Source organism: Bombina bombina, chromosome 2 (assembly GCF_027579735.1).
Source record: "Bombina bombina isolate aBomBom1 chromosome 2, aBomBom1.pri, whole genome shotgun sequence".
Taxonomy (NCBI): Eukaryota; Metazoa; Chordata; class Amphibia; order Anura; family Bombinatoridae; genus Bombina; species Bombina bombina.
This window is the reverse complement of record NC_069500.1, coordinates 910,158,094-910,183,693: the sequence shown is the minus strand read 5'-3', so window position 1 is coordinate 910,183,693 and position 25,600 is coordinate 910,158,094. Positions and strand designations below refer to the sequence as shown.

The window sequence follows — 25,600 nt, the reverse complement described above, 5'->3', positions numbered from 1 at the left end:
TTTCCTGGCCTGCTTGCCTTTATTCCAGGACTGGTTAGGTTTCCAGCCTTGTCTGTAACGAACAACAGCTCCTTCCTGTTTTGGTGCAGTGGAAGTTGATGCTGTTCCTGTTTTGAAATTCCGAAAGGGACGAAAATTAGACTGTCTAGCCTTAGCTTTGGCTTTGTCTTGAGGTAGAGCGTGGCCCTTACCTCCTGTAATGTCAGCAATAATTTCTTTCAAACCGGGCCCAAATAAAGTTTGCCCCTTGAAAGGTATATTAAGTAATTTGGACTTAGAAGTTACATCAGCCGACCAGGATTTTAGCCACAGCGCCCTACGTGCCTGAATGGCGAATCCTGAATTCTTAGCCGTAAGTTTGGTTAAATGTACTACGGCCTCCGAAATGAATGAATTAGCTAGTTTAAGGACTCTAAGCCTGTCCGTAATGTCGTCCAGCGTAGCTGAACTAAGGTTCTCTTCCAGAGACTCAATCCAAAATGCTGCCGCAGCCGTAATCGGCGCGATGCATGCAAGGGGTTGCAATATAAAACCTTGTTGAACAAACATTTTCTTAAGGTAACCCTCTAATTTTTTATCCATAGGATCTGAAAAAGCACAGCTATCCTCCACCGGGATAGTGGTGCGCTTAGCTAAAGTAGAAACTGCTCCCTCCACCTTAGGGACCGTTTGCCATAAGTCCCGTGTGGTGGCGTCTATTGGAAACATCTTTCTAAATATTGGAGGGGGTGAGAACGGCACACCGGGTCTATCCCACTCCTTAGTAACAATTTCAGTTAATCTCTTAGGTATAGGAAAAACGTCAGTACTCGCCGGTACCGCAAAGTATTTATCCAACCTACACATTTTCTCTGGTATTGCAACAGTGCTACAATCGTTAAGAGCCGCTAAGACCTCCCCTAGTAATACACGGAGGTTTTCCAATTTAAATTTAAAATTTTAAATATCTGAATCCAATCTGCTTGGATCAGAACCGTCACCTACAGAATGAAGCTCTCCGTCCTCATGCTCTGCAAGCTGTGACGCAGTATCAGACATGGCCCTAGAATTATCAGCGCACTCTGTTCTCACCCCAGAGTGATCACGCTTGCCTCTTAGTTCTGGTAATTTAGCCAAAACTTCAGTCATAACAGTAGCCATATCTTGTAGTGTTATCTGTAATGGCTGCCCAGATGTACTAGGCGCCATAATATCACGCACCTCCCGGGCGGGAGATGCAGGTACTGACACGTGAGGCGAGTTAGTCGGCATAACTCTCCCCTCGCTGTTTGGTGAAATTTGTTCAATTTGTACAGATTGGCTTTTATTTAAAGTAGCATCAATACAGTTAGTACATAAATTTCTATTGGGCTCCACCTTGGCATTGGAACAAATGACACAGGTATCTTCCTCTGAATCAGACATGTTTAACACACTAGCAATAAACATGCAACTCGGTTACAATCTTATTTAACAAAAACGTACTGTGCCTCAAGAAGCACTAAACGATTAAATGACAGTTGAAATAATGAACTGAAAAACAGTTATAGCATCACTCTTAACAAACAACACAACTTTTTAGCAAAGGTTTGTTCCCATTAGTAAAATAACACTAATTAAATTTTAAACATAAAAATTACAGAGCAACGTTTTAAATCACAGTCACTATATAAGTCTCACAGCTCTGCTGAGAGAATCTACCTCCCTTCAAAGAAGTTTGAAGACCCCTGAGTTCTGTTAGAGATGAACCGGATCATGCAGAAAATACAAGAGTAACTGACTGGAAATTTTTGATGCGTAGCAAAGAGCGCCAAAAACGGCCCCTCCCTCTCACACACAGCAGTGAGAGAGAAACGAAACTGTCATAATTAAACAAGCAAACTGCCAAGTGGAAAAATAATGCCCAAATATTTATTCACTCAGTACCTCATTAATGCAAACGATTCTACATTCCAGCAAAAACGTTTAACATGAAAAATACCTATTAAAAGGTTTAATGTATTTTTACAGAGTAATTCCGGTGAAATACCATCCCCAGAATACTAAAGTGTAGAGTATACATACATGTTCATTATAACGGTATGGCAGGATTTTCTCATCAATTCCATTCAGAAAATAAAAACTGCTACATACCTCAATGCAGATTCAACTGCCCGCTGTCCCCTGATCTGAAGTTTTTACCTCCCTCAGATGGCCGAGAAACAGCAATATGATCTTAACTACTCCGGTTAAAATCATAAGAAAAACTCTGGTAGATTCTTCTTCAAACTCTGCCAGAGAGGTAATAACACGCTCCGGTGCTATTGTAAAATAACAAACTTTTGATTGAAGTTCTAAAAAACTAAGTATAATCACCATAGTCCTCTCACACCTCCTATCTAGTCTTTGGGTGCAAGAGAATGACTGGAGGTGACGTAGAGGGGAGGAGCTATATAGCAACTCTGCTGGGTGAATCCTCTTGCACTTCCTGTAGGGGAGCAGATAATATCCCAGAAGTAATGATGACCCGTGGACTGATCACACATAACAGAAGAAACCGGGCACTTTAGCATCAAAATTTACATTCACTTTAAGTACAATCTTCATTTTATTTAGGAAGTACACTTCCAGTATGTGTCAAAACATTGTAAAAAATAAATCTAGTTCCCATTTTGCTAAAGGACTTGTGATGTCACATCATTCACTTCTGCAGTTTGCCTGGGAACCTAGCTGCTTTTTTTGCTTTCAATTAAATGTGATAATGCCAGCACATCAACATCTCAGGTAAACTTTTTAACATTTATCATGAAAGCTTATATATTTATTTGAAGTGACATTTCATTTATAAGGAATTGATAAAAATGATAAACCATAGTCTAATACTAATACTACTAATTAATACATTCCCCTATGTGAAGAACAATGGAAGGTCAAATATTAACAATAAAGACATAGTTAAAACCATTATTAAAATATGAATACTGCATAAATATGCAAAGGGCTCCAGAGTGTGTGTGGGAATATATATATATATATATATATATATATATATATATATATATATATATATATATATATATATATATATACATACATACACACACATATACACACATACACACACAATTAGACGTGTGTGTGTGTGTATGTGTGTCTACATTTGTGAAGTGTGTGTGTTTATATATATATATATATATATATATATATCACATACACACACACGTCATAAATGTAGACAGACATACACATGTCTAATTGTGTGTATATATATATTCTCTGTGTGTTGTATTAATTTGTTTTGTAATTTTCCCTATGGTTCTTGCACCCAGACCTGTCTGGGGTTAACTGCTTGTGGCTCTGGGGACAGCACAGCTTCCTGTGAGTGCCAGTGGCACCCAGGGCTGAGCATGTTGCAGGGTCATTGGATGTGTTCCCGGTCCGGTATGAGAGTGCAGTTCCCTTCCGTGTTTTGTATATGTCTAGGGTGGTTACATATTCCTGTGCACCCTTCCCTTGTTTTCAGTTTGTTTGGATTTGAAAGCTTGCATTGTGTGGCTGTTTTAGGGTCTCAGGTATTGGAAAGGACCTTGACGTGGTACCTGAGCTTGTCCCATTTGGCCAGATGCGGTGACTAACCTTTCCATTTTTGCTTTTAAATCTTAGCTGAGAGCTTGTAAGTGAGTGCTGGGTTTTCTCTGTGTGTTATATATATATATTATATATAATATATATATATATATATATATATATATATATATATATATATATATATATATATATATACACACATTTAGACATGTGTATGTATGTTAGTTAAACCTCTTTGCATGCTTTTTTTTCTAACACCTGAAACCTCATATCTTTGTGCCCTTATAACTTAATTACAATTTGTTTAAATCCTTTTTTATTAGATAGTGTTATTATGAGTGTAACTGTACTTTTAATTATAATTTTGATGTGTTTTCTGCAACTTTTTAGTCGGAGCGTAACAGTTAAAGGGATAGTAAAGTACAAAAAAAATGTCATGATTCAGATTGGGCATTTCATTTTAAACAACTTTCTAATTTACTTTTATCATCAAATTTGCTTTGTTCTTTTGGTATTCTTTTTGGTATTCTTAGTTGAAAGCTAAACCTAGATAGGCTCATATGCTAATTTCTAAGCCCTTGAAGGCTGCCTCTTTTCTGAATTGCATTTGACAGATTTTCACAGCTAGAGGACGTTAGTTCATGTGTTTCATATAAATAACATTTTGCCCACGCACAAGGAGTTATTTAAGAGTCAGCACTAATTGCCTGAAATGCAAGTCTGTCAAAAGATCTGAAGAAGTTAGCAGAAGCTTAGATACGTTTACTTTCAACCTATAATGTGCGCTACTTCCGACGCATGCAGAGCCGTGATAAACCCCTTTTCGCTTGTGCGCAACAGTTAATGTGCCACTCATAATCTAGCCCTTAATTGAAAGCAAAAGAGCAGCTATTTGCCAGGCAAACTACTGAAGTGAATGCTGTGACATCCCAAGTCTTTTAGCAAAACAGTGTTTTGACACATTTAAAAGGGACATTAAACCCAATTGTTTTCTTTCATGATTCAGGTAGAGAAACAGAATTTATGTTTACCTGATAAATTTCTTTCTCCAACTGTGTGTCCGGTCCACGGCGTCATCCTTACTTGTGGGATATTCTCTTCCCCAACAGGAAATGGCAAAGAGCCCAGCAAAGCTGGTCACATGATCCCTCCTAGGCTCCGCCTACCCCAGTCATTCGACCGACGTTAAGGAGGAATAATAGCATAGGAGAAACCATATGGTACCGTGGTGACTGTAGTTAAAGAAAATAAATTATCAGACCTGATTAAAAAACCAGGGCGGGCCGTGGACCGGACACACCGTTGGAGAAAGAAATTTATCAGGTAAACATAAATTCTGTTTTCTCCAACATAGGTGTGTCCGGTCCACGGCGTCATCCTTACTTGTGGGAACCAATACCAAAGCTTTAGGACACGGATGAAGGGAGGGAGCAAATCAGGTCACCTAAATGGAAGGCACCACGGCTTGCAAAACCTTTCTCCCAAAAATAGCCTCAGAAGAAGCAAAAGTATCAAACTTGTAAAATTTGGTAAAAGTGTGCAGTGAAGACCAAGTCGCTGCCCTACATATCTGATCAACAGAAGCCTCGTTCTTGAAGGCCCATGTGGAAGCCACAGCCCTAGTGGAATGAGCCGTGATTCTTTCGGGAGGCTGCCGTCCGGCAGTCTCGTAAGCCAATCTGATGATGCTTTTAATCCAAAAAGAGAGAGAGGTAGAAGTTGCTTTTTGACCTCTCCTTTTACCTGAATAAACAACAAACAGGGAAGATGTTTGTCTAAAATCCTTTGTAGCATCTAAATAGAATTTTAGAGCGCGAACAACATCCAAATTGTGCAACAAGCGTTCCTTCTTTGAAACTGGTTTCGGACACAGAGAAGGTACGATAATCTCCTGGTTAATGTTTTTGTTAGAAACAACTTTTGGAAGAAAACCAGGTTTAGTACGTAAAACCACCTTATCTGCATGGAACACCAGATAAGGAGGAGAACACTGCAGAGCAGATAATTCTGAAACTCTTCTAGCAGAAGAAATTGCAACTAAAAACAAAACTTTCCAAGATAATAACTTAATATCAACGGAATGTAAGGGTTCAAACGGAACCCCCTGAAGAACTGAAAGAACTAAATTGAGACTCCAAGGAGGAGTCAAAGGTTTGTAAACAGGCTTGATTCTAACCAGAGCCTGAACAAAGGCTTGAACATCTGGCACAGCTGCCAGTTTTTTGTGAAGTAACACCGACAAGGCAGAAATCTGTCCCTTCAGGGAACTTGCCGATAATCCTTTTTCCAATCCTTCTTGAAGGAAGGATAGAATCCTAGGAATCTTAACCTTGTCCCAAGGGAATCCTTAGATTCACACCAACAGATATATTTTTTCCAAATTTTATGGTAAATCTTTCTAGTTACAGGCTTTCTGGCCTGAACAAGAGTATCGATAACAGAATCTGAGAAACCTCGCTTCGATAAAATCAAGCGTTCAATCTCCAAGCAGTCAGCTGGAGTGAAACCAGATTCGGATGTTCGAACGGACCCTGAACAAGAAGGTCTCGTCTCAAAGGTAGCTTCCAAGGTGGAGCCGATGACATATTCACCAGATCTGCATACCAAGTCCTGCGTGGCCACGCAGGAGCTATCAAGATCACCGACGCCCTCTCCTGATTGATCCTGGCTACCAGCCTGGGGATGAGAGGAAACGGCGGGAACACATAAGCTAGTTTGAAGGTCCAAGGTGCTACTAGTGCATCCACTAGAGCCGCCTTGGGATCCCTGGATCTGGACCCGTAGCAAGGAACTTTGAAGTTCTGACGAGAGGCCATCAGATCCATGTCTGGAATGCCCCAAAGTTGAGTGACTTGGGCAAAGATTTCCGGATGGAGTTCCCACTCCCCCGGATGCAATGTCTGACGACTCAGAAAATCCGCTTCCCAATTTTCCACTCCCGGGATGTGGATAGCAGACAGGTGGCAGGAGTGAGACTCCGCCCATAGACTGATCTTGGTCACTTCTTCCATCGCTAGGGAACTCCTTGTTCCCCCCTGATGGTTGATATACGCAACAGTCGTCATGTTGTCTGATTGAAACCGTATGAACTTGGTCCTCGCTAGCTGAGGCCAAGCCTTGAGAGCATTGAATATCGCTCTCAGTTCCAGAATATTTATCGGTAGAAGAGATTCTTCCCGAGACCAAAGACCCTGAGCTTTCAGGGATCCCCAGACCGCGCCCCAGCCCATCAGACTGGCGTCGGTCGTGACAATGACCCACTCTGGTCTGTGGAATGTCATCCCTCGTGACAGGTTGTCCAGGGACAGCCACCAACGGAGTGAGTCTCTGGTCCTCTGATTTACTTGTATCTTTGGAGACAAGTCTGTATAGTCCCCATTCCACTGACTGAGCATGCACAGTTGTAACGGTCTTAGATGAATGCGCGCGAAAGGAACTATGTCCATTGCCGCTACCATCAACCCGATCACTTCCATGCACTGAGCTACGGAAGGAAGAGGAACGGAATGAAGTATTCGACAAGAGTCCAGGAGCTTTGTCTTTCTGGCCTCTGTTAGAAAAATCCTCATTTCTGAGGAGTCTATAATTGTTCCCAAGAAGGGAACCCTTGTTGACGGGGATAGAGAACTCTTTTCCACGTTCACTTTCCAGCCGTGCGATCTGAGAAAGGCCAGGACGATGTCCGTGTGAGCCTTTGCTCGAGGGAGGGACGACGCTTGAATTAGAATGTCGTCCAGGTAAGGTACTACTGCAATGCCCCTTGGTCTTAGCACAGCTAGAAGGGACCCTAGTACCTTTGTGAAAATCCTTGGAGCAGTGGCTAATCCGAAAGGAAGCGCCACGAACTGGTAATGTTTGTCCAGGAATGCAAACCTTAGGAACCGATGATGTTCCTTGTGGATAGGAATATGTAGATACGCATCCTTTAAATCCACCGTGGTCATGAATTGACCTTCCTGGATGGAAGGAAGGATAGTTCGAATGGTTTCCATCTTGAAAGATGGGACCTTGAGAAATTTGTTTAAGATCTTGAGATCTAGGATTGGTCTGAATGTTCCCTCTTTTTTGGGAACTATGAACAGATTGGAGTAGAACCCCATCCCTTGTTCTCTCAATGGAACAGGATGAATCACTCCCATTTTTAACAGGTCTTCTACGCAAAGTAAGAACGCCTGTCTTTTTATGTGGTCTGAAGACAACTGAGACCTGTGGAACCTTCCCCTTGGGGGAAGTCCCTTGAATTCCAGAAGATAACCCTGGGAGACTATTTCTAGCGCCCAAGGATCCAGAACATCTCTTGCCCAAGCCTGAGCGAAGAGAGAGAGTCTGCCCCCCACCAGATCCGGTCCCGGATCGGGGGCCGATATTTCATGCTGTCTTGGTAGCAGTGGCAGGTTTCTTTGCCTGCTTTCCCTTGTTCCAGCCTTGCATTGGTCTCCAAGCTGGCTTGGCCTGAGAAGTATTACCTTCTTGCTTAGAGGACGTAGCACCTTGGGCTGGTCCGTTTTTACGAAAGGGACGAAAATTAGGTCTATTTTTTGCCTTGAAAGGCCGATCCTGAGGAAGGGCATGGCCCTTACCCCCAGTGATATCAGAGATAATCTCTTTCAAGTCAGGACCAAACAGCGTTTTCCCCTTGAAAGGAATGTTTAGTAGCTTGTTCTTGGAAGACGCATCAGCCGACCAAGATTTCAACCAAAGCGCTCTGCGCGCCACAATAGCAAACCCAGAATTCTTAGCCGCTAACTTAGCCAATTGCAAAGAGGCGTCAAGAGTGAAAGAATTAGCCAATTTGAGAGCATTGACTCTGTCCATAATCTCCTCATAAGGAGGCGAGTCACTATCGAGCACCTTAATCAGTTCATCAAACCAGAAATATGCGGCTGTAGTGACAGGGACAATGCATGAAATGGGTTGTAGAAGGTAACCCTGCTGAACAAACATCTTTTTAAGCAAACCTTCTAATTTTTTATCCATAGGATCTTTGAAAGCACAACTATCCTCTATGGGAATAGTGGTGCGTTTGTTTAAAGTAGAAACCGCTCCCTCGACCTTGGGGACTGACTGCCATAAGTCCTTTCTGGGGTCGACCATAGGAAACAATTTTTTAAATATGGGGGGAGGGACGAAAGGAATACCGGGCCTTTCCCATTCTTTATTAACAATGTCCGCCACCCGCTTGGGTATAGGAAAAGCTTCTGGGAGCCCCGGCACCTCTAGGAACTTGTCCATTTTACATAGTTTCTCTGGGATGACCAAATTTTCACAATCATCCAGAGTGGATAATACCTCCTTAAGCAAAATGCGGAGATGTTCCAATTTAAATTTAAAAGTAATCACATCAGATTCAGCCTGCTGAGAAATATTCCCTAAATCAGTAATTTCTCCCTCAGACAAAACCTCCCTGGCCCCCTCAGATTGGGTTAGGGGCCCTTCAGAGATATTAATATCAGCGTCGTCATGCTCTTCAGTAACTAAAACAGAGCATCCACGCTTACGCTGAACAGGGTTCATTTTGGCTAAAATGTTTTTGACAGAATTATCCATTACAGCCGTTAATTGTTGCATAGTAAGGAGTATTGGCGCGCTAGATGTACTAGGGGCCTCCTGAGTGGGCAAGACTCGTGTAGACGAAGGAGGGAATGATGCAGTACCATGCTTACTCCCCTCACTTGAGGAATCATCTTGGGCATCATTGTCATTATCACATAAATCACATTTATTTAAATGAATAGGAATTCTGGCTTCCCCACATTCAGAACACAGTCTATCTGGTAGTTCAGACATGTTAAACAGGCATAAACTTGATAAGAAAGTACAAAAAACGTTTTGAAATAAAACCGTTACTGTCACTTTAAATTTTAAACTGAACACACTTTATTACTGCAATTGCGAAAAAACATGAAGGAATTGTTCAAAATTCACCAAACTTTCACCACAGTGTCTTAAAGCCTTGAAAATATTGCACACCAAATTTGGAAGCTTTAACCCTTAAAATAACGGAACCGGAGCCGTTTTAAGCTTTAACCCCTTTACAGTCCCTGGTATCTGCTTTGCTGAGACCCAACCAAACCCAAGGGGAATACGATACCAAATGATGCCTTCAGAAGTCTTTTATAAGTATCAGAGCTCCTCTCACATGCGACTGCATGCCATGCCTCTCAAAAACAAGTGCGCAACACCGGCGCGAAAATGAGACTCTGCCTATGCTTTGGGAAAGCCCCTAAAGAATAAGGTGTCTAAAACAGTGCCTGCCGATATTATTATATCAAAATACCCAGAATAAATGATTCCTCAAGGCTAAATAAGTGTTAATATCAATCGATTTAGCCCAAAAAATGTCTACAGTCTAAATAAGCCCTTGTGAAGCCCTTATTTACAATCGTAATAAACATGGCTTACCGGATCCCATAGGGAAAATGACAGCTTCCAGCATTACATCGTCTTGTTAGAATGTGTCATACCTCAAGCAGCAAAGACTGCAAACTGTTCCCCCAACTGAAGTTAATGCTCTCAACAGTCCTGTGTGGAACAGCCATGGATTTTAGTTACGGTTGCTAAAATCATTTTCCTCATACAAACAGAATTCTTCATCTCTTTTCTGTTTCTGAGTAAATAGTACGTACCAGCACTATTTGAAAATAACAAACTCTTGATTGAATAATGAAAAACTACAGTTAAACACTAAAAAACTCTAAGCCATCTCCGTGGAGATGTTGCCTGTACAACGGCAAAGAGAATGACTGGGGTAGGCGGAGCCTAGGAGGGATCATGTGACCAGCTTTGCTGGGCTCTTTGCCATTTCCTGTTGGGGAAGAGAATATCCCACAAGTAAGGATGACGCCGTGGACCGGACACACCTATGTTGGAGAAATACAATTTTAAACAACATTCCAATTTTCTTTTATTATCTAATTTGCTTCATTCTTAAGATATCCTTTGTTTAAAAATAGCAATGCACATGGGTGAGCCAATCACACAAGGCATTTATGTTCATCCACCAATCAGCAGCTTCTGATTTAACCTTGATATAACCTCTGATGAAGAAGGTAACCCATTTTATAAAGACCTTTGAAACGCGTAAGGAGAGTATTTTAAAAGACTGCACATTGCAAACTGCTTTGATGCCTGTTTTATATGAAGCTGACTGATGTAATCAACCTAAAAACTTTGGAACAATTACACCTGCGGTTTCTTACTAACAATTGTACGCCTAACTGATACCTCATACTAAATTGAGTTTAAAGAATGTGAGCTTTTTTAATATATTTAATAAATATACGTTTTTAAGCTTGCAAACAGTGTTGCACTATTTTTTCCACTTTTATATTCCCCTATCTATGTGTATGACACTACCAGGTATTGGGAGAAGAAAAAGTGATTCAGCTAAGAAAGGAGGAGAGGAGAACAAAACTTTCTACCACACTGAGAAGGCAGAGAAGCAGTTGTTCTGGATTGCTGAGAGACAACTTTATCTTAAAGGGACGCTTTAACTTACCTCATAGGATTGAGGTTGAACATAGTAAGTGGGCACTTACTTCTAATATATGGATGTCACAAGCTGAATACACATCTGGGACTGATTCAATTGTGCACTTTGTTTAAAGTCACCCTATGTGGTTTTTCTGCATTTACTGTATATGTATCAACTGTGAGATTGTTTGCCTTTGTATGCAATAACTGACACTCATTCTGAATATCCTTACTCACACTATACTACAGTAAGGCTAGAGGATACTGTAATATATCTACACAGATACTATAAACCAGAAATTTCTTGTTATATACAGTGGTAAATCACATAGTACACGCCTGATCTTGAAAATATTTTTCCTCTGGCACTAAAATTGACAGCATACTGGTCATCTTTTTCTGAGCTGAGCGCCTGAATACTAACCTATATATATATATAAATATTTTTTTCATAGCCAGCTATATCATTTGTGATATGTGCTTAATACACAAGACTATAGATCACTCAGTTATGCTGTATCAGTGTTTAGTGTATACAATTGCTAAATATGCAATGCTAATTATAAACACATTGTGGAGACCTGTTGTGACTCAGCAAAACTCAATACTGCAAAATACAAGTATTGGTAAGTCAAAAGGAAACGCTAAACGAAGCATGACTTTGCAAAAAGGCAGCTTTAAGACCTAATAGGTCAGACATCAATTAAATCTCATTTCTGTTAAACATGACATTTGTGAACGTTTGGAGTCAAGTAGAATGAGGAAAATGGTTTGTTTTTGGTTTTTTAATCGGTTTTGATTCAAATCTGGTAGAGGAGAGTGGTTTCTGGTGCTTTTTACACGTATTGAAAAACATAATAATTTGGGGGATGCATGGGCAATCAGTTCCAAAAAAACAAACAAACAGAATTTCTACCATGTGGGTTAAATAGGTCAATGGCTCAAGCATTGAAACTATACTGGCTAATTAGTTATGCAGTGTTAACAAACCAGTTTCCACACTGTAGCCCCTCAATGGAAACTAGGCCTAAGATGGGGGATGTTGTTATTCTTTATGTGGCCCCTTAAAATTAAATGAATAAATCAGCAAAATATATTTTAATCAACCAAGAAACACTACAGGCTTTTAAAAAGAAAGTAGAAATGTCATATTTAGTAAATCTAAATAAAATAAAAAAAATAAAAATAATTTTCTATCGTTGCATAAATCATAGATATTTAGATATACTACCTAGTTGCTAAGGTGTCAATTGTTATTACAAATAATATAACTAAAAAATAAAAAAAAAATAAAAAAAAAAATAGAATATAAAAACACACATCTATCAAGTGCACCTGGTGCACGAAACATGTCTGCATGGGGATCTGCTAACTTGCCTGATTTATAGAGTTTTTTGCTGGCTCTGTACAGGACATTCTAATAGTGTCCTTTTTTAAGCTTTTTGGAATAAAGTTGTTCTTTACTTTTTAACCTGCTGCCTGGAACTCAACATTATTTTGCTATACACGCACAGTGCTTTTTACAGCACTTCCAGCATTATATTCCTCTCTCCCAGAGCGCCTTTTCTACTCTTTGTACTATATATATATATATATATATATATATATATATATATATATATATATATATATATATATATATATATACACACACACACACATATACACACACACACAATATATACCTGGCTACTAAACTCTGTTGAGCTCTAGCATAACATGTGATGCTTTACACAACAAGTTACGTGACAGACGAATCTTACCTAACTTGAGGTATGCAGTCGTAAAAAATTGCTAACATTATCACGATATGCCAAATCCAAGAAGGGTTGGGCTTTTAATAGTACTTTAAAACTGCAATTAACAGTCTGATTGATAGGACAGTTTCATAATCACTTATAGGGACACTGAACCCACGGTTTTTTGTTTCATGATTCAGAGAGCAGGCAATTTTAAGCAATTTTCTAATTTACTCCTATTATCAAATTTTCTTCATTCTCTTGGTATCTTTATTTGAAAAAGCAGGAATGTAAGCTTAGAAGCCGGCCCATTTTATGTTCAGCACCTGGGTAGCGTTTGCTGATTGATAATAGGAGTAAATTAAGTTGCTTAAAATTGCATGCTCTATCTGAATTAAAAGTATCCCTTTAATTTGCTAGAATGCTAATCCCACAAACACCAAAGGCTGCATTAAACTAAAATTTGCTTCTATGCTCTCCTTCAACGTCTTTAAACAAAGGACAAAACGGAAAAAAAAAAAAAAAATTCATGTCTTTTAAAAATACACCTTTAAAAAAAAAAAAAAAAAACACAACTTACAACTGAAAGAAGGTTACGCCTTTTATTAATTATTCATAAATAGGAAGCTATGTAAAGTGTGCACCGACACCTCTGCGTAAGGGGGTTATTTAAGAAAATGTGACAGCACACAGGTTCCTGCATAACGTACTTGTCTAAATGTACAATACTGCTGAAGCACACACACAAACATAAAAAAGCAAATTATTTAGCATAGATCACACTTTAAGAACTACAATAAAAAAAAAAAATTGAAAAAAATCTATGAAAGCAAAAAAAAAAAAAAGTTGTATCCCTTTACATTTTACGGATATTCCTTACACAGTGCCGGGCAGATTACATCAGAAATATAAAATAGTTTATTCATATCCTAAAAAACACAGATTTTTCTATAAAAAGGGCAGTAAAATAAACTCACTGAAGAATAAGCTAAATCAGGAACTAAAACTGGAACCAAGAAATGCAATTTTCTAACTTGTTTGGGAAAACGGTGGCACTCATCAAGCCCAAATCTTAAACTCGCTGGCATGGAAAGAAATCATCAGTTAATTTTACTGAGCACTAATATCTCTCCTTAAAGGGACTCTAAACACAATTTTTTTTTCTTTCACGATTCAGATAGAGCATGCAATTTTAAGCAACTTTCTAATGTACTCCTATTATCAATTTTTGCTATCTTTATTTGAAAAGCAGAAATGTGATGCATAGGAGCCGGCCCATTTTTGGTTGAGAACCTGGGTTATGCTTGCTTATTGGTGGGTAAATGTAAGCCTCCAATAAGCAAACGCTATCCATGGTGCTGAACCTAAAATGGGCTGGCTGCTAAGAGTTACATTCCTGCTTTTAAAATAAAGATAGCAAGAGAACGAAGAAAAAATTGATAATAGGGGTAAATTAGAAAGTTGCTTAAAATTTCATGCTCTATCTGAATCATAAAAGAAAAAATGTGGGTTCAGTGTCCCTTTAACATAAAGCATATTAGTGAGACACAGATCCCAGGGAAAATCTGCCCTCAATCCCTTAGAGTCTCCCCAGATCAAATAGCTTTAGTGGATCAGGCCCATAGATATGCTGGTGGTATGAGAAAAGCCTTCACAAGCAAATGCTTTGTATGGCATTTTTCATATAAGATCATCTAAGAAAATGTGTGTCTCTGTTACATCTGAACATTTGAGAATAGTTTTCTTACAACATTTTGGGCAAATACATTTAATATATGTTTATCACTATAATATTGCGATACATTTAATACATTTTTAAAAACAGTGCTTTTACAGGATGCTGGTTCAACAATAAAAACATATATAAAAGAAAGATTGCATTCAGGTATAGGCATTAGTCTTCTTACAACATTAAAAAGGAAACAACTGGTTCTTTCAGTTAAGGAAGCTCCCTGGTGAGTTTGTGGGATACACCAGACTTTTCAAGCTTTTAGTAAAATCTCTAGAAAAACAAACTTATTAAAAGAAAGATCACACCCAAAACAATATGACAAAGGAGATGCCAATAATAGCTGCAGAGCTGTGTGTCACCTAGAAACTTCCCACAAGCAATCCAGCTACACACCTGCAACTAGTGTGATGTGTGCACACAATTAACACAGTGTACAGTATATGTTAAACATGAGATTAAAAGGGACATGAAACTCTAATTTAGAAGCAATGCACTACTGGCAGCTATCACATCTGGTGATCCAATGACAAGAGGCATATCAATGCAGCCACCAATCAGCAGCTACCTCCTAGTGGTCCATTGCTGCTCCTGAGCCTACCTAGATATGCTTTTAAACCTAGAATACCAACAGAACAACGGAAATACAATAGAAGTAAATGGAAAGTTGTTTCATATTTAATGCTCTATATGTATTATGAAAGAAAAATGTGTTTAATGTCCCTTTACCATCAAATAATATAGCTGGCACACACAAGTAAAGAAAGAGTATGGTCCACCTATCTGGCATCCAGAGTTAATCCCTTGCTTTTTATAGTTTTAATCTTCAATAGTCATTTATGCTTAAAAGGGACATGAAACCCAAGATGTTTCTTTAATGGTTCAGATAGAGCATGTGATTTCAAACATCTTTCTAATTTACATCTATTATCTAATTTTCTCTGTTCTCTTAGTATCCTTTGTTAAAAGTAGGGATATAGGCTCAAGAGCGTGCATGTGTCTGCAGCACTAAATGGCAACAGTTTTGGAAGAATGTTATATTTTTGCTGTCATGTAGTGCTCCAGACATGTGCACACTACTTGCCTTGGTATCGCTTCAACAAAGGATACCAATAGAATAAAGCAAATTTGATAATAGAAATAAATTGGAAAATTGTTTAAAAGTGTATGCTCTTCCCACCTACGACCTACATTTGGAGACTTGACGATACACTACTGGACAATCCTACAATAAGCACCGAAATCCAAAACTCCCTGAATGATTACCTACAGCATAACGACCCTTCGCAGACTTCAATAATAAACTTCTGGGAGACTCATAAATGTGTCATCCGAGGAGAATTCCTCAAGCACAAAGCCCGTCTTAACAAACAGTATAGACTAAAATATACCCATTTATTAAACACTGTAACACAACTTGAAGCGGCACATAAAAGCGCCCCACAGGACATGGAGACCAAGAATAAATTAGAAGGCACTAGGAAGGAACTTCAGGCCCACTTAAGAGAATCCTTTCAACGTAAATCTTTGGCGATAAAACAGCAGTATTATGAGGAGGGCAATAGGCCAGGAAAGCTGTTAGCTAGGGCGACTCGAAGAAAGCAACTCAAAACATACATAGTATCCAAAACCCTGACGGCACTATGTTGAAAAGCAGCAAACAAATCGCAAATTCCTTTCATGCATATTATAAGGCGTTGTACAATATAACACACAAGTCTAGCTCCAGGGAATGCAACGTCACAGCTGAAGCCAAAACCCAGCTCATCGATCAATACTTAGAAACATTGGAGCTACCAAAGTTAGACCCAGACCAAAAGAGCAGCCTTGATGAGCCTATCTCTGTAGAGGAGCTCTCTAAGGTCCTTAAAGACTTTCCTAGTGGGAAATGCCCAGGCCCTGATGGTTATTCATTAAAATATTATAAATTTTATAATAAAACATTATGCCCATTGATGCTTCAGCTGTTTAACAGTTTGATAGAAAAACCCACCCTTGCCGACACAATGCTTGAAGCGCATATCTCAATTATCCCTAAACCGGGAAAGCCCCCCACATCTCCTGCAAATTTTAGGCCCATATCCTTGCTAAACATGGATATCAAAATCTTGGCAAAAATTTTGGCAAATCGCCTCAATAGGTACATCCCCTATCTTGTCTCAACTGACCAGGTGGGCTTTGTCCCTGGTAGGGAGGCAAGAGATAACACCAACAAAGTCTTTCAGATTATTAATTTCGCCCAAACTAAAAGAGTGCCAATGGCCCTCTTTGCGACCGACGCGGAGAAGGCTTTCGACCGCGTTGATTGGCTTTTTCTGCGTCGAGTCATGTCCGTAATGAATTTCGGTCAAGCCTTTATCAACATGGCATTCGCATTATATTCGGCCCCAAACGCTCGGGTTAGAGTAAATGGCATTTTGTCGGACAACTTTCACATCTCCAACGGGACTCGGCAGGGATGTCCCCTATCCCCATTGTTGTTCGCTCTCTCAATAGAAGCGCTGGCTCAAAGGGTTAGAATTAACCCAAACATCAAAGGGATACAAATTGGGAATGAGGAGCACAAACAGGCCCTATACGCTGATGATGTCCTCTATACTCTTACGAGTATTGACACATCTGTCCCTGAGCTCTTGAAAGAGATTGATGACTATGGCGCGCTGTCTAACTTCCACTTAAATTTAACTAAGTCAGAGCTTCTTAATATAAATGCCCCCATAGAACATATTAATCTCCTGAAAATGGAGTATAAGATGACAACAGCCGCCTCTAAATTGAAATACCTTGGTATATATCTTTCTGCAAACCCCTCAGACATTTTTAAAAACAACTATCTGGCCTTACGTAAGGAGATTATCAATGACCTGTCCTCTTGGAATAATAAGTCGCTCTCATGGTTAGGGAAGATAGGTCTTATTAAAATGAATATTCTGCCACGAATATTATATGTAATGCAAACAGTCCCTATTCACCTACCGAATGACTTTCTGCCCCAATTACAGAGTACCTTAGAACAGTTTATCTGGAAAGGTACACGACCAAGAATACCTAGAAGGACGCTATATCTCCCTAGAGACAGAGGAGGTCTGGGCTTCCCGGATCTAGCTTTGTATAGAAAGGCCATTTTCCTACAGAGACTGGTTGAATGGTCTCAGAACACCATACAAAAACAATGGGTAAGAATAGACGGGCAGATACTTCAACTAAATAATGTTGGATCCTTGGCGTGGATCCCTACAAATAAGCTTCCCAAGCTGATACAAAACTATCACATAACATATGAGACACTGTTGGTGTGGGACAGATTGATAGCCACAAGTACTCACATGTCATCTCCATTCTCACCAATGCTCCCCATCATAGAAAACCCTGAGGTACCTTACAATGAATTTAGCAGACGCGGGAATTCTCCTTATAGTTTAAGGACAGGGGTTTTACACTATGCACAAGAAGGGGGCAGATTACACTCACAGCAAAAACTACAGGAGCAATGCGGCCCTGTCTTCTCCTTATGGCTAAGATACCATCAGTTATCGCATTTCCTGTTCACTCACAAACAAAAATACACATTCCTTAGAGGCCTAACGCCCTTCGAATCTCTATGCACTGCAACCACTCCACCTAAAAGACTGATCTCCAAGATATACAAACTCTTACTCATACCACCAGACACACAGCTACCAACATACACTAGGGCATGGAACAGAGAGCTTAGCAGTACAATAGAGGAGGACGAATGGCTCAAATCCTTTGGCTTGATTAAACGGTCATCGGTATCGGCTAAGGTACAGGAGATACATCTTAAGTTAATGACCAGATGGTACTACACTCCTGTTCGGCTTCATCAGTTCTTCCCTGCAGTTAGTGCTACATGCTGGATGGGATGTGGGGAACCAGGTTCAATCGTACACATATGGTGGTCCTGCCCCAAGCTGTCTAACTTTTGGGAGACAGTCATGGGGGAAATGTCAGATAAATTGAACACAACTATACCCAACACTCCCGAAACTCTGCTATTTCTACACCTTCCCAGTATCAAACCCACACATAGTCGTGCCCTCATCCTACTAATGCTCACAGGAGCAAAGAAACTCATTCCCAGGTTGTGGAAATCCAGGGAGGTACCCACGTTAGCAGACTGGCGCTCTTCTGTTGAAGAGCTATTAATTATGGAGAAATTGCATTACTACAAGTGCAACCAAATGGTCGCATACGAACTAATGATGACCGTCTGGTCCCCTTCTCCTGTATGAGGCCTACGGGCGTTAACTCCTTTCTGTGAAAATTCCCCAATGTCCGACGGCCTTCATGACCTGTGCCCCCCTCCCTCTTTCCCCTTTTTTTTTTTTTTTTTTTTTCTCTCATTCCTTCCCCCTTCTTACCCCTAGGTTCTTCTTTTCCCCCCTCCTTTATGAGTGTCTTGGAAGACAGTGAACGTATATTAAGTATTTTTTTTTCTGTCCACAATGACTTGAACAACAAATTTTAAAATATCAAGCTTCACTTCTCTATGCTATGTTACTGCAATGTGGTTTGGCGCTGCGCGCACCCACAATTGTTACTTCTGTAATTTCTCACAATGTACAGTGACTCTGTTTACTTTTGACTTTAATGCTTAATAAAGCTTGTTAAAAAAAATAAAAAATAAAAAAATATCTCAAATATCAAAAAAAAAAAAAAAAAAAAAGTGTATGCTCTGTCATCAGTGTCTGAATCAGGAATTTTTTTTTTTTTTTACTTTCATGTCCCTTTAAATGTAAATAATAAAATTATCTAACGTGATAGAGCAAGCTGCTATTGTACCAATGCTTGTCTCTAAGTAGATGTATAAGAGCAACAATACTCCTGAGCTGCTGATTGGTTGATTATTTGGTGATATATATATATATAACGAGCCTGCTTGGTTCGCTCGCTATGACCAGCTCAGAAGTAGCAGTGCACCTTTGTTCCCTTTGTGTAGTTAACAGCCAGACTGACACAGGTAATGTAGTCAAGTACCTTCACTAGTCTTTTGTGAATTTATACAAGTGAATCACTTGCTAAAAACACTGCACATGTATACTTTTTTTCCCTGTGCATTATTTTAAACATACAAACACATTTAAAATATTTTCCTGCTACCTGTCTCTTTAAACCTGTCTTTTATATAGTAACTTGAAAATGAATATTTAAAATTGAATTCCCTGTTTTCATAAAATTTTCTTACTTAAAAAATAAAAAAAAATAAAAAAATAAAAAAACTTACTTGAGATCTTTCAATATTTCTCTCTTCACTATCTTCTTGCAGCACAACAATCCAGTTTTAATTTTAACTCTGTAATTGATGTTGTGGAAGGTGAGCGTAGACCCTCCGGTGACTTTTGTAGGGCCATCTTGCATGTGTAACCCGTTGATAACAGGTTCCATTTGAACAACACTGTTTGGAAGATTGTCTGTCATGCTGCCGGGAGAACCTTCCTGTAAACAAAAGTGGAACATTAACATTCTGTGTTTTTTAATCAATTACAAAATAAAAATATATAACAAAAGTTTATCCTTTGAGAGTACCTACAGCAATTCTTTGGAGCACTCAAATTTAGTTTAAAGGGACATTAAACTGCAGGACACAAACAGAATGGTTTAAGGTGTGCCCTTTTCACACCGGGTGCCACCATCTTGGTGCTCACATATTCTTGCACCCTGTGACAAAAGTGGTGAACCTTCACAGATCAGTGATGTTGCCGGCTTTTGCAGTGCTGTATTGTGTGTGTTGGGTCAGCACATACAATAAAGATTGGGAGGTTCACATTTTTGCAGTTTTAATACACATATATAAAAAGCCACATATACAGTATATAGGTAATAGGATAAATGCACTCCAACAAACATGAAAGTCAAATACCAGGGTGCTATAAAAATTCTGATAGTAGTATAGGACAAAGCACTCACTGGTCTTATCAAGTAATCAAACCATGTAGTTTATTCCATAGTGACGTTTCTGGGTGTTCACCCCTTCATCAGACCAACCTGTTGAACACCCCGAAAAGTCACTATGGAATTAACTACAAGGTATTATTACTTGATAAGACCAGTGAGTGCTTTGTCAAATTATATATATATATATATATACACATACATATACACACATATACACACACACATACAGAGAAGTGCACTCACAGGAACGAACAACTGGCTCAATACCATTGTTAGCCTGTTCTATGGCGATTTACCACCTGGATGCAGCTTCTTTTAGCTCAGTAATGTTTTTCACAGAGTAGAACTTTCCTGTAGTATATCAGTCTGATCCCGCCTATTATGGTCAGCCCAGCGCCGAAATACCAGGCAATTCCTCTTTGAACAAGGAACACAGGTGATCGTTTTGGCCTTCATTGGGGCTCGTCAGTGAGGTGTATCAGTATTCCTCTAAGCACACTGAGCAAGGAGTCCAAGTCTAGTTGCCCCTTTTCCCATAGGGAGGCTAAATACACACAGAGAGAAGTGCACTGATATGCTACAGGATATTTTTCTCTGTGAAAAGGCATAGTGTGCTAAAAGAGTTGCAATGGAAATGAACAGGCATGGAAGTTATTCTAGCTTTTGTTTTATCTCAGGAGTGCGTATATATATATATATATATATATATATATATATATATATATATATATATATATAAAATAGAATAATAATAATAATAAAAAAAAACAAATGTCCAAAGAAATTAATCAGGTTGAAGATCTCTAATTATATGTTTCAAGCCTTTTAAAATTATTTTAAACATCTTGCTTTTATGTAAAACCCTGCAAATGCTGCAAGCACCAGGAATATACAGTTTACAGCATTTTGGGAAAAAAAACAGGTTACAGATTTTACTTTTTTGGCCTCCCTAGGGAGTGTGAGACAAAGAACAGTTTTAACAAAAAACGAAGAGGTATTAAATGAACCTTTGATAAATATCTTGCAAAATATTTTTTTTATATTTTTGTTCATATATTGTTTATTTAAAAATAATAATAATATATTTAGTAGAACACTCTTTGCTAATATTACATATAAATAAATATGTAGCTTAGATTAAAAAAAAAATCATAAGTTAGCATTTAAATAGATCACATGCCACCAATTTAAGGAAGTTCAATTTCATAATACAAATCAAGAGATCCTAAAGTAGAAACATGCAACTCTAGCAAATCACTGCGTAGTATTCATTTTGTACATTTTCCTCTCCATGATGGATATCAAATATAAAAGCACAAACACTTTAATATCCCATGAGGAGCTGCACAAGCACTTTCCAGATAAAGCCTTGAATAGAAGAGGTTTACTGTGTGTTTTACCCATGTAGAATCATGCAAATCTCTTACTAACTCTGTTGCTAATACAGAGTCCTGTCCTGTCCTCACTTCTTCTATTAAGGTGCAATAAATAATAAAGTGTAGCTCAAAGTGATAGTAAATCCTAACATTTCTGAAACACTAGGATTTACCAATGCAACAAATAAAGGGGACTTTCAGTCATGAAGTATAAAATACTTCATGCTGAAAGTTCCTTTATTTGTCTGCAGCGTTCACCTTGCTGTATGCATCAGGCAACTCACGGCAGAACGCTATTTTATAAATGAGGTGATTTTAGCCAATAGCATGCTAGCTATCCGGCAAGATTTCACCTGGCCTGCACGGCTATTGGCCAAGAGGTGGAAACGTCACCTCACTGAAAAATAGCGTTCTGCCGTGGGTTGCCTGAGGCGTTCAGCATGGCGAACGCTACAGACATATAAACTAACTTTCAGCATGAAGTATTTTATTCTTCGTGACTGAAAGTCCCCTTTATTTGTTGCACTGGTAAATCCTGGCATTTCAGAAATGCTAGGATTTACTATCACTTTAAAACAAAATGACCTTTGTGTTTAAGTGCTATAAAAGATGCTGGTTCTTGGACGTGCATAAACTTTTCCTCTCAACAGCAACATACTAATTTTCAGAAATGGTTTAGATAGCAATAAAAAAAAAATAGGGATGGTTTAATTAGAGAATTTAAATATTTGAATGTAGAAAAAAAATCTTATTTTCTGCCATTCAACTGATTTTAGATAAAGAACGTTAAAGGGACACTGAACCCAAATTTTTTCGTTCATGATTCAGATAGAGCATGCAATTTTGAGCAACTTTCTAATTTACTCCAATTATCAATTTTTCTTCATTCTCTTGCTATCTTTATTTGAAAAGCAAGAATGTAAGTTTAGAAGCCGGCCCATTTTTGGTTCACATCCTGGGTTGTTTTTGCCGATTAGTGGCTAAATGCAGCCACCATTAAACAAGTGCTGTACAGGGTTTGAACCAAAAATTGTCTGGCTCCTTAGCTTAGATGCCTTCTTTTTCAAATAAAGCTAGCAAGAGAACGAAGAAAAATTAATAGGAGTAAATTAGAAAGTTGCTTAAAATTGCATGCTCTTTCTGAATCACGAAAGAAAAAAAAAATGGGTTTAGAATCCCTTTAAAGAGAATCTCAAGTCTTCCGCTTTTAAAAATAGCTGGACTTTAATTCATGCGCTCAAGCCGATTTTGCTTGTTCAGTTTCTATGCGTGTTCACGGTTTGCGCATGCTCTGTAGCCGCAGAATCGGAAACAGATAAATATACATTAGAAATATGTATAGTTATTCTCAATGATCGCAATAACAATAATTGCCAACGATCGAAAGTCTGCTGCTGCGAACAATGATAGTATTCAATAAATACTATGTTGTGAGTAAACTGTCGGAATTTTGCACATGCGCAGATCCAACGATCAACGGGCGCGCGCTTCAGAGATACGTATAGAGCGGGTGGGACCGCTCTATACGTCACTATGCTCCGAAATAGAAAGTTGCGGCTGGGAGGAGTCCTAGTGAAAACGGACTTCATTTAGGTAATAAAAAATTATATAAACTATATATTTAAAAAAAACTTGGCGATTATACTAATTAATCGTTTATCTATCAGTCTTCCCATTACAAGCTGCTAAAATTGACATTCACTTTAACAGTAAAATAATACATTTTTTACTCCAACAAAGATACATTTACGTCTTTTGTGGTTTAGCTACTACAGGAATGCTATAGAGAGCAAACCATATGACACTATAAAAACAAAAAAATATAATACTGTATGTGGAAGCCCCTTCTGGCATTTAACTCTCTTCAGAGCCAGATTTCTTCTTGTGAAAGTGCAACAAACTAACATCTGGATTTGCACAAATCTTAGTGTGCTGCACTTTCGCAAGAAGTAATCCGGCTCCAAAAAGAGCCGAAAGCCGTGAAACTGCCAAATGCACATGCCCATACAAATTTAAGTGCAGACTTCAGACAGTCATTGGTTGCACACTCTAGTGACCCATTTAAAACTGCCCTAATTGGCCATAGCAGAGAAGGAAACCTAGGTTACAACATGGCAGCACTCATTTTAAAATTACATTTCTAGAACATTCTTAGGCTAATCTGATTTCTTCAGTCCATCTAGCATTTAATGTCCCTTTAAAAAGCTTTAGCTCTTGCAGTGTGTCAAGAGTGTACTAATTGCTTTTTAAATTTCTTTTTAGACTACTGGCAGTTTTGTTTGTAAAATCCTACTTACATATCATCCTGGTAACTAAGGGTAAATAATAATGTTATTCAATGTACAGGTATAAAACCAAACCAACTGTGATACGGCACTGTAGTCTAGTAAATTACATAAAGGTTTATTATATTTATTCACCTTAAGGTGTGCCCCACGGAGGACTTTGGACATTACATAAAGTCAACAGATATTTTGTTTTTTGAAAGTTTTTCAGTGATCTTTTTTGTTTAAGGTGAAGCAAATTTGCTTAAAGGGCCATTATAGGGGGAAAATGACATGCCCTTATCCAAACACTGCTGATTGGGTGACTGGATGTTTCCTCTTGGGACCAGCAGTCACCAAGTCGTTCTTTAACTAGTCTAATAATCTAAGGAAAAGTTACTAAACATTTTAGCACATCATCATAAAAAATGTAAGTCATACAAGGGAGCTGGACTACATTTTAATAAATACAAATATATAGAAATAAATGCATAATTTCACCCACTCTAGTTGTGTTTGTATAACAAGGACACATTCCATTGTTCTGCTGTAAGAGTAATAAGGTGAGAGGTTGTTTAACATTATGTAAATCTTAAATACTTTCCTAGAAAGCTACTTCACCCCAGCAAAGGATAACCTTTCCTACTAGTTGTAACAGTAGGTTCAGTTCTACTTACCTGTCAAAAATTGGTATACAAATTTATTTCTAGATCGTTCTGTATTAAGTGCTGTGAGTTACATAGCACCCAGGATATGTTAAGCCCTTATCTAAGCAAAGAATGTGCGACATACAGCAGAATACGGGAAATTGTAGGATACTTAAAAAAAGGACCCAAAACTCAAATATTTCTCACAAAAATATTAAAGCACTTTAATGCACAAGTCATTTCTAAAGGCAGATTGTTCACTGGTTGAAAAAGACATCTCCAACAGTAATACTGGTGGACAAGAAAGCGCGGGCTGAGCTATATCTATACAATGCATATACTTTTGCCGTTTTCTTGAAAGGAACATACTGATGCAAGAATAACGTGCTTTTACACATTAGAGACTAGATAAATGTGTTTAAACCCTAAGGAGTTAAGCTCTCCCCAGAGCAAGACATAGTCCATGACTGTGGCTGGGTAATGCAATTGATACTTCTGATTGGCTGACAGGCTGTGTGTTACTTAGGAGGTATTTAACTCCTTTATGGTGGTTAAACACATAATTATCGTGGTTAACTAATAGAAAAATAACATGTGCTAATTAATTAGGGCATTATTTTGCATTAGAATGTCCCAACAAACAATACTTAAAGGGACAGTCTAGTCAAAACTAAACTTTCATTATTCAGATAGGGCATGCAATTTTAAACAACTTTCCTATTTACTTTTATCATCAAATTTGCTTTGTTCCCTTGGTGGTATTTTTGAAAAGTTAACCTAGCTAGGCTCAAACTGATTTCTAAACAGTTGAAAACCGCCTCCTAGCTCAGAGCATTTTGAAAGTTTTTCACAGTTAGACTGTGCTAGTTCACATGTGTCATATAGATAACATTGTGCTCACTCCCGTGAA

The 25,600-nt window shown here is 38.6% G+C and overlaps 1 protein-coding gene across 3 annotated transcripts in view; it reads right to left on the bottom strand.

Moving 5' to 3' along the window:
- ABCG2 (ATP binding cassette subfamily G member 2 (Junior blood group)) overlaps positions 1-25,600 on the bottom strand; it is a 409,410-nt gene that overhangs the window by 121,399 nt on the left and 262,411 nt on the right. For all 3 annotated transcript variants that reach the window (XM_053703301.1, XM_053703300.1, XM_053703302.1), the window contains one exon: positions 19,733-19,944. In XM_053703301.1, the coding sequence (XP_053559276.1) occupies positions 19,733-19,944 (212 nt within the window). The remainder of the gene's footprint in view (positions 1-19,732; positions 19,945-25,600) is intronic.